General features: G+C 20.8%; 1 protein-coding gene across 1 annotated transcript; it reads right to left on the reverse strand.

The window, feature by feature from the left end:
- Window positions 1-170: 170 nt before the first annotated feature.
- Window positions 171-5959, reverse strand: LOC105364697 (GRAM domain-containing protein 1B). The gene is made up of 13 exons (XM_011502689.1): window positions 5722-5959; window positions 5246-5597; window positions 4522-4723; window positions 4159-4439; window positions 3702-3857; window positions 3452-3614; window positions 2905-3066; window positions 2454-2575; window positions 2045-2237; window positions 1733-1969; window positions 1470-1623; window positions 441-561; window positions 171-351 (listed from the first exon to the last, which is right to left on the reverse strand). Exons 1-13 carry the CDS (start codon window positions 5763-5765, stop codon window positions 220-222), a joined length of 2319 nt encoding a protein of 772 aa, XP_011500991.1. The 5' UTR covers window positions 5766-5959; the 3' UTR covers window positions 171-219.
- Window positions 5960-10659: the final 4700 nt, after the last annotated feature.

Here is a 10659-nt window from a genome sequence, read left to right on the forward strand (position 1 = left end):
ACGTATTGGACTAATTTTTAAATGAAAATAATATAGTATCTAAGATTCTTAATTTTTGAAACATAATTACAAATAGTTAATTTGTTATAAGCTCTTACAAGCTTTTACAATGCATGTAAACATTTTATTGAATAAAAATTTTGATAATTATGATAATGGGAAATAGCCTTTTGCAAATTTTTAAAATATTCAATATCATTAAAGCTCATAAAAGATCTTTTATAGTTCTGAGTTACGATGTTGCTCATTTTGTTGATTAAGAGTTTTCAATCCTGGTTTTAATACTGAGAACATTTTTTCAGTTGTTGTTGGATGAATACTCATTTGCAGTTGTGTTAGTGATTCCTCTGTCTTTGTAGTCATAAGATAAAAGATTATTTGAAAATTATAATTTGAAACTTTCAGATAGATTTTTTTATTTTTTCATATAAATTAATTACCTGTCTAAGTAGTTGTGCAGCGGTATGTAATACCCTTTGCCATTTTTTAACTTCTATATTGTGTAGACTCTCTTGTTGTTGAAGCAAATTTATCCAATCTTCTTCAGTTTTAGGTGTATTCCTGCAAATAATGTAAAACTATTTTTATTACAACACAAGTTATTCATATAAAATTTTTAATCTTTATAAAAATCTTAATTGCTTGTTACAAATGAAGAATTTTGTATAATAATCCACATTGTAGCAAAATTTGTAAACAATTATTAACAAGACAAACTTTACTATATATTTACAAAAAATTTAAGCTAGGTTCAGATTATTATGGTTATTATGATGAATGAATAAATTTGAATGAATAAAAAATGAATAAAAAAATAAATAAATAAAAAAATAAATAAATAAACAAATAAATGAATGAATAACAAAATAAATCAATAAACAAATAAATGAATGAATAAAAAACATATTATTATTATGAAAAATAAAAAATTAGCAACACTAAAGAATTATTAATTATTAAAATTATTTTTTATACTGCAAACATATTTACATAGTTGTGAAGATTTGTAAATGAGTAATTAGTATTAAACGAGTAATATATTAACTGTAAACATCAATAATATACTTGAAAAAAGTCTTTATATAATATTAATTATATAAGTATGTTTTATAGTTTTCAACAAATTTTTAAAATATTTTCATAAATACAAACTTTAGACAAATATTACGATATAATTACAATTTGAAGAAAGATAAATATATTAATAATTATAACAAAAGTTTGCTATTCACAAATGAAAGGAAAAGTTCAATAGTTGACAATTTTGAAGTCTTTCTATTGATTTTGTTATTAATATAAACAATGATATTCTTATTGAACTATTACCGAAATTTTAATATTTTTATTTATCCTAATATAAATATTTTATTATATGTCATTAAAATCTTTCATTTTTACTTTAGATCGATATTTCAATATATTATGTTTTTAAAAAATTTAATTTATTTAATTATGTTAAAAAAACCTACTTAAGAACATGCAAATCCATTATTGTATAAGTAGCTGCTTCTTCTAAACCCCATAATTTGTAGTAAAGTAGACCATTAATAAACATTAAGCAAAGAACAGCTACAAGAAGAACCCAACTGAGTATAGTACTATTATCGCCTCGTAAATCTGGAGCTAAAAAATGTTGTGAACAATATAAATATAATAAAAATATTTCTAAAAAATTTAATGCAATTTTAACTTATGAGTGAAATATTTTGTATTTTACTTTTATAAATATTACCATTAATAGTATGACTGTGAGGTAGATCCACGACAGGTGATTGATGATTAAAGGCTGTGTGATCTGGCGAATGTGTTTGTATGGTAACTCCAGCAGCTGTCACACGTCGTCGTCGTCTAGCTTTTCGTTTTAAACCACCAGCTACAACGCTACTTTCTTCGCATTCAACAGCTAACGCTTTAATCAGACTATTAAAATATTCTTGCATACCAGCCCAACAATTTTTATCTATAAAACCTGTATAATACAATTTATTTATTTTTATTATTATCTTATATTATTTCTGTTAAATATATTTTAAGTAAAACTTACTTTTAACAAACCCCCATACATTTTTTTTGTATCTGATTTGAGAAAACACGGCAAAACTAGATTCATTTTCAGAAATGCTTGTCATACAATAATGTGATAAAACACTGAATGAATCAGCATATGGTATACCAGCATTTGTGGTTTCTACATCAATGCAGTAAAGATGACCAGGTGTAGTGCATGGAAGCATTATCTAAAATTTATTGAATATTATAACGATTAATAATTAATTACTATTTAGTTTTTTTTTTTATAAACTATTAAATTTTAATAAAATATTTATTAAAAATTTGTTTTTTTTTATTCAACTCTAAAATATATACAAATAGAAATAAAAAATAAACATAACGATAAAATAACCCTTTATATATATTTAATAGAAATTTTTTTAAACATTTTAATGTTTAACCTGTGTTTCTGTAACTTGTGAAGATCTAGGGCCAACTGCTTGTGTAAGTGAAACAGTTAAAGAAACTGTTCTCATCTTTATTGATGTTGTATTATCTTGTGTCCAGGCTGGTTGAATTAAATCTTAAAAAATACACGGTTATTTAAAACTATTTTTACATATAATAATTAATTATATATAAAGTAATGTATACATCATAAGTAAATAAAGTATACATTGTAAATATATAGTATAAATTTTAAAAAATAATGGATGATGAGTAATGAGTTTTGATAAATAATTCGTAAAAATAATTATTTATCAATTAATTTTGTTATAAATTTTAAATGAAAACAAATATTTTCAAAATATTCTATCCACTTTTTACATTTTATAGTGTGTATTAAAAAAAATAATAAATTTGTTTAACTTATAAATATACTCTAAATTGTGAATAAATTAATATAATTACCTGTTGTTTTCCGAGCAGTATGAAAATCCAGAAAAAATTTAGAATTAGTAAATAAAAGTGTAAACAGTTGATCTATGTGTATTGGTAAAGTAGCTTTTATCAATAGTCGTCCACTATGTGAAGCACTGCATACTGGAATACTTGTTCTTATGCCCATTCGAACTATAAAATATAATTAATTTTCATGAATCTATTATTTAAAGTAAATTATATTTATTATCATTTAACCTAATTACTTAGTATAAATTATCATAGTAATCAAAGCAATAATTACAGTAAATTCTGGTTTTAATTTTAAATAATATCCTAACTTTTTTATTTTAAATAATTTTATTTTATCTTAATTATTTTTTTATCATTTGTAATAGTTAAAGTAGTTAATAATAAAATTCGTTATGATTTTTAACATTTATTTCTACCAAATAATTATTTATAGTTTATAATTGTTATAAATTATAATTACATTATCGAAGGAAAAATAAGTAAAAAAATCATTAGTACTATATAAAATTATTAATAACCAATTTTATAATGATTTAATTATTACCACACGGTTTTTTTTCTTCTTCACTTTCACTTGAATCACTTACATCTGTAGGATCTATTAATTCTTCCGTTTTATTACCAGTAGCTGAATGTATTGCAGAGGATTGTGTTAATGGTAATTGTACAACATCTGATGCTGGAGGATTTCCAGATTTAACATCTCCCTACAATTATAGTTATAATTTAAAAATGAAATTAGTTTATTTAATAATTTAAAGTAGAAACTAAAATTTTATAAATTTATTTGCCACCTCAGAAAATGAATCTAAAGATAATCGTGCAGACAATTTTTCTTCATGAGGAACAGTCAATGGGCGTGTAATATAATCTTCATCATCTGATGTTAAACCTAATTCTTCACCATAACAATGATGAACAAGCTGCCACATCTCAGTAATACTCATTGACTTAAACAAATATAATGAAATTCTTCAAATAGGTTTTATTTTTTCTTATTATAATTTATAGACTATAACTCCTTCAATTTATTCATTAGAATATTGATATAAATAAAAAAACTAAGGAAATAATATAATATTGCATATATACTTTTATGTTGCAATTATTTTTAATATAATTAAATAATAAAGTTAAAAAAGTAATTTATTAAATAATTTATGTTTAGATGTATATATTATTTTGTATTTAGATGGTTGTATTATTATATATTATATAAAATATAATTTAATGTTATGTACAAAAGCTCACCTGTTCCATAAGAGCATTTTGCCAAACTTTAAATAACATCATAAATGTTTTATCTCTTGAGCCAAAAGACGTTAAAAAAAACTTATCAGTAACAGTAGCAATCAATATAGCGTTTGGAATAACAAGGGCTGTTTTTTCTTTAGTAATTGATGTTACATCTTTCCAACGTAAGGAAACAAGAGTTTCCCACTTAAATATAGTAGCATGGAAACATACATAATTTTGAGAAACATACAGTCTTCCATGAACTATAATTTCTCTTTGTAATGCACAAGAATAATCTAGAAATAAATCATATTGATTATGATATACATAATTTAAAAAATTAGTATATACTTAAATCCATTTAACTTTGAAACAAACCAACAACAAGTCTTTCTTCATCTGGTACCTCTTTAAAAATTCTTTTAAAATCGTCAGAACGTGATTTATATGTGGGATAAAGAATATTAGAATACCAAGATTTTTTTTTAGTACGATGGTCACTTCCTCTTGTTTCTTTTCTGCTTTCAGAAGCAGTATGTTTACTAACTTCTGTAGAATCTGAAGAGCGATTTGTAATGTCCTGTAAGATTAATTTAAAAACTGAATAAAAACTATATTTTAAAACAAAAGCATATAAGTTATATATAATTTATACTAATTGTTTTCTTTAATATAAAGTTTATAAAATTTTAATACTTAGTACCTATTTTTAAGAATTAGTGCTATATTTAATAAAATTAATCAATTAATTTGTATTTTTTAGTTTATGTATAGTTAAAATAGTTAATAGAGTACCTGTTTTAAATAAAATTATTTGATCTAATACTAACATTATGGATTTTAATTTTTGAACTTTCAACATTTCTTCATTATAAAATAAAATAAAAATATGAACTTCTTTGATTATTTTGAATTATATCCTATATTGTAAAATATACTTAACATTTAATGTAATACAAATACTGATTAATTAAAATATTTGATTGAGATATCCTGTATATTTTCAAAATATTTTTATAAATATATAAAATTTAAAGCTTTACCCAACAAATTTTGTGATTTAATAATTGTAAGTAATCAAAATGTTATATAAAAAGAATACCTGAATTTGATGGTCATTCAATTTGCTTGAAATAACTGTTTCCTTTTGAGAATGACTTGTGGCGTCTAAACAACTTTTTATGGAATGATCTCTATGATCTTTCTCATCCTTATGTGATTTATCTTTATGATCTTTTTTACTCGAAAATCGTGGACTTGGTTTAGGAGATAAATTTGGAGATTGGATTGGACTTCCACGTTCATTTTCTCCCCCAGATGATACATCTTGTATAGATTCATTATATGCTCCATTTGTTAAGTTAGACGATAAACTATGGCCAGCCAAAGATGAGGAGTTAATGCTAGTAATTAAATCATGACTAGATATCAGAAGATTTTCCACAGATTTGTTCCTACAAATTAAATAAAAATTGAGCAAATTTTATTGATAAAATTCTACAAAATACAATACAAAGATATTCATATAACATAAGATTTCATAAAGAAAAGCAATGAATTATAACTTGACAAACTCACATGTTTGTTATTGGGCGCTCTGGTACAGGATCTTCGAAATACATAACTGCAGTGGGTTGTTGCAGTGGAAAATTTAATTTTATACTCAATCAAAGGCTGCATTATCTGCTTGCTTGTATTAAATTGTTTTGAAGTGAACTAATTTCTAGGTACATTTTGGCATCTCAGACATTTAAGTCTCTTATATCCGTCTTTCTTTGAGTATAAAGTAAGGTAAGTTTGCTTTTTTTTTTTTTTTTTTTTTGGAAAAGTGAAGAGGCTAAGAGTAACAATCGCAAAAATACGGATATAAATTTAAACAAGGATACCTGCAAATTGCTTGCTGGTGCACAAACATAATATTCGGGCAAGAATGTTGACCTCAAATTATACTATACAGTACAACAACAAAAAATTAATATTGCTAATAAACTAATACTGTTGATTGCACCTTATTTTTTGTCGTTGACTTCGTCGTTCGCCACCACATGTGCAATTATAAAAATTATAATGTCCTCACAGACGATTTATAAAACATTTGATGTTCTCTGTAGAGACTGCAGAACATAAATGTAATTACAACTTTGCTGTATAAACGTGTTAAGTTCAGTTGAGCAAAACGATAATAAATAATGACAATGATTACTACTTTTTACCTTTCAATTAGACTGGTGCTATGATTTCTATCTATGTAATCTATTTTGTGTTTAGTTCCTTTTATTACCACACACAGTAGTTAATGCGCCAGTTGCGGTATATTTGCAAAGTTTATGCTGATTGGCAGCAATCACAATTTTTCTGTGTAAAAATTGTAATTATTTTCCGTTCTTTTTTTTATTATTACAATAAATTTTTATACGATATATTACATTTTCATTATGTTGGACTTATTTTATCAATTTATAAACTTACTCAATAAATAGCCTTTATAAGTTAGCATGTTAAGCGAAATATATTACGGCCACTCAATAGTTTTGTAGTGACAATTAACATAATATACACAACTATTTTTTTATTTAAATTAAAGTTATCGCTTATAGATAGGCACACATGTAGTATAATTTACATGCCAAACTCACCAAAAATTTTTGAATATTACTAATTATTTCTGAATTAATTTTTGAATATAATTTAACTTGTTGCCGTCTTTGATAGTAATTAAATTAAAGGATATAGATGAAAAATATAAATATGGGTATGGTAAGAAAAACAATGCAAAATAAAATCGATGAATCAAAAGTCAAACAAGCCGACAGTAAAATGGAATTTCATCCTCCACGTTCAGATTATTAGCAATAATGACAAAAAATGTATGTATTTTAAACAGATCCATTTTTCAGTATTTCTAAATATAGATAAATTTACGTTAATTTAATTATACATGTATTTTATGTGCAATAATTTTAATAATTAAAAAAAATTTGAACAAAAGTAATAATGTTTTATAAAATACTGCATTATTATATACTTTAAAATTTCTTTATATATATAAAGAATTAAAAAATAATCGCGATATGAAATTATAAATACATATATATATATATATATATATATATATATATATATATATATATATATATATATATAATTGAAATTAATTAATTAGAATTATTTTCTAGATAATTTATTTTAAATAAACTTCAATATTTAATGTTATATGGTAAATGAAATGATGATGCATGGAAGTTATAAGTTATTTTTAAAATATGAAAAATATTTACTATTTTGAATTACACTAATTGTGTTCAATGCTATTTAAGCTTCTGAAAATGAATAAATTAATTGGATTTAACTGTAATCCATTATATTTAATTCTACTAATTGTGATAATATTTTACTAATTAAATGATATATTTTAAACGTGAATTTTAAAAATCTATATTGTTAATATATTGTTATACATTATATTATAAATAACGAATTATTTATAAAAATTTTGAATCGAAACTTATTTATTTTTGAAAAGGTAATTGAATTGTTTTTTGTACCCTAAAATAAAGTTTAATTACTCTAGATTTAAAAAGAATTAAATCCATTTAAAAATTTCATTATAAATTACTTAAAAATATTTTTATCATAGATTTTTAAAAATATAATTATAATAAGGCGGAATAACAATATTACATAATCCAAATTGTATGTAATGGTAAATCAAGATAAACTAGTCAATGCAATATTTTTACACTATTTTTATAATTAAATTTAGTTATTAATTCATTATGACGTTTAGTTGAATAAAAATAATTTGTATAAGATTAATATAGCTGTATGATAACTTTTTTATTGCTAGGAAATAAAAGGACACTAAATACTAAAATCAATAATGTTAATATATTTGAAGATACTTTCTTTAATTAATGGTTAAATCAAGTGTAAATGGTAAATGATTTTAAAACCTTCCCAAAATAATTTATTTCTATATAATCCAATTTTAATTAATAAGACATGTGTAATTAAATAATTTTATGATTTATTAATTAAAAGAATGTCATTATTTAAATTAATATAAAATATTAAGATATATATAAAGAGTCGATAATAAAATAATAAAAATTTAAGAAAAAAGCAAATTAAATTTGTAAATATAGAAAATATTATATATTAACAACTTTTTTAAATTATTATAGGAATAGGAAAAATTTGAATATTTCTTTTAACATAATTGAAAGTATTACGTTTCATTTAAAAAATGTGTTGTAACCTTATAATATATGAAAAGGAAACTGATTAAATAATTTTATCTGATTTTGATATTTTTATTATTAAAAGCAGTTTTACTATTAACATAAACATTTTATATTTTATTGAATAAGGTACAAAATTAAAAATTTTTGTTTGCAATCGCGATTTTAAAAAGGTATATATTTTTTTACAGTCATTTAATCATTTAAACGTTATTATTTATCTAATATATTACATACATATAACATTATTATATTAGCTAATACTTATTATTTATCCTTCAAATAATTTTTCTTTATAAACATCAATATAATAGATTGTTCATTAATTATTATATTTATTAATAATAAACGTGTATAATATATTAGATATTTCATTGTATTGATTAAACATTATGTTTAATGGTTTAATATATATTTCCTTAATTTAATATTAACAAGATACGTGTAAAATTATGAATATAAATTTATTTTTAATTAAATTTGAAAATTAATAAATAAACCAAATATCAATGAACTGTATGATGAATTTATGAATTGTATAATATTTTACATATTAAAATTAGTCACATATTATACAGTATTATTGTTAACATCTTTATAAAATTTTATTGCTGTTTTGAATGATAAGCTTATTAAAAAAACATTGAATAATAAATTTATAAATACTTTTATTGCAACATTTAAAGCTAATAATAAAACAAAAATTATTCTTTAATAATTCTTATCAAATTACAAAATAAATTTGCTTGTTAATACACAATTATTGGTTTCACAAAATTTGGTATCGTATATTTTATTGAAATTGATAATTTTATTTCATAAAATTATTTAGAATAAAATAATAATTCTGTCAATTGTATTTAAGATTTAACCAATAGCATTCTATTTAAAATTTTATTATGAATTTTGTATTGTTTCATATTTCATACAAATTGATTGACGTTTAATTATTTGTTTTTGCCTTTTCTATTGTTTATAGTATAATATTAAGTCATATTTATTACAAATATATTTGTTTACCAAAATAGTTATCAATATTTGGCTTGGTATAATATTTTGTAAGAAATTGAATAAATTTATCAAATTAAAAAAATTTATAATTATTATAAATATTAATATTATTAATGTAACTATTATTTCATTTCATTTTAATAACAAATAAATATCGTCTGAATTAGTATGTTGTATAGTTTTCATTAATTTTAGTAATAAATTTTAAGTTACATAATTTATTTTATTCTGTAATAATTAATAAGTAATTTCAATATACATATCAATATATGAACTATAATTTACTTTAGTATATATGTTATAATATTGATTATTAAGTTTTATTTATGTATAATCATTTTAAATTCTCTTTGTTTTTCCTTTTTTCTTTATCATAATTACTTGTAAATCTTTTAAAAATTACAAAATATATTCTTTAGTAAATATTATTTTTTTAATTCGTCAATTTTGTTGGAATATCAAGAATTTATACTTAATTTTGTGTATATATATATATCATACAAACTATATATATATATATATATATTTATTTATTTATTTATTCATTTGTGAAAAAGTTGAATTTGTACATTTGCTGATAAAAATTTATTTTGTACTTAATTCATAAGTATGAAATCATATTATTATGTCTAAAATTTTAAAGTTGCATATATTAAATATTTAAATATTTTCGGAAATGTTTTTCTTCCATTGAATTTTACATATTAATATTTTTTAATGATACGAAATGTGGTAAAAATATTCATAAATGTTAAAAATAAAATTTTAGCAGTCTATAAATATTTTTTAAAATATGAAAAAATGATTTTTAATATTCAATAAATTCATGATATTAGATTAATGGAAAACACTTCTCCAAATATATATATTAATCAATTTAAAGTTCAAGTGTATTTATTCATATATTTATTTTAAAGTAAATATTATTATGTATAATAATTATAATAGTATAATTTTGTTTATTACATTACGTTTTTGGAAATATTAAAATTACAAAAAATTTTTTAAAATTATACTTTTTTGAAATTATTAAAATTGTGCAATTTTATATTTATCACTTGAATTTCTATATAAATATTTTATATTTAAATACACAAAAAAGAAATTGTATTGTATTTAGTATAATTTACATTGTAAACATAATATTTAAAGTTTATATGAATATAAGCTATTTAATGAGTAAAAAAAGTATTTTAATACAAACGAAGATGTCGAAACATAAATGTAGCTAATACTTAATTATTTAATATTCTTATATATAAAA

The sequence above is a fragment of the Ceratosolen solmsi genome, unplaced genomic scaffold, assembly GCF_000503995.2.
Source record: "Ceratosolen solmsi marchali unplaced genomic scaffold, CerSol_1.0 scaffold15, whole genome shotgun sequence".
Lineage (NCBI taxonomy): Eukaryota > Metazoa > Arthropoda > Insecta > Hymenoptera > Agaonidae > Ceratosolen > Ceratosolen solmsi.

Excerpts from the sequence above, each read along its gene's own strand:
- LOC105364697 (XM_011502689.1), bottom strand. The coding sequence starts at position 5,765 with ATGTATTTCGAAGATCCTGTACCAGAGCGCCCAATAACAAACAT. Across the intron at positions 5,598-5,721 it reads GAGCGCCCAATAACAAACAT|GAACAAATCTGTGGAAAATC; the intron begins GTGAGTTTGTCA and ends TTTAATTTGTAG. Across the intron at positions 2,238-2,453 it reads CACAAGTTACAGAAACACAG|ATAATGCTTCCATGCACTAC; the intron begins GTTAAACATTAA and ends AATAAATTTTAG.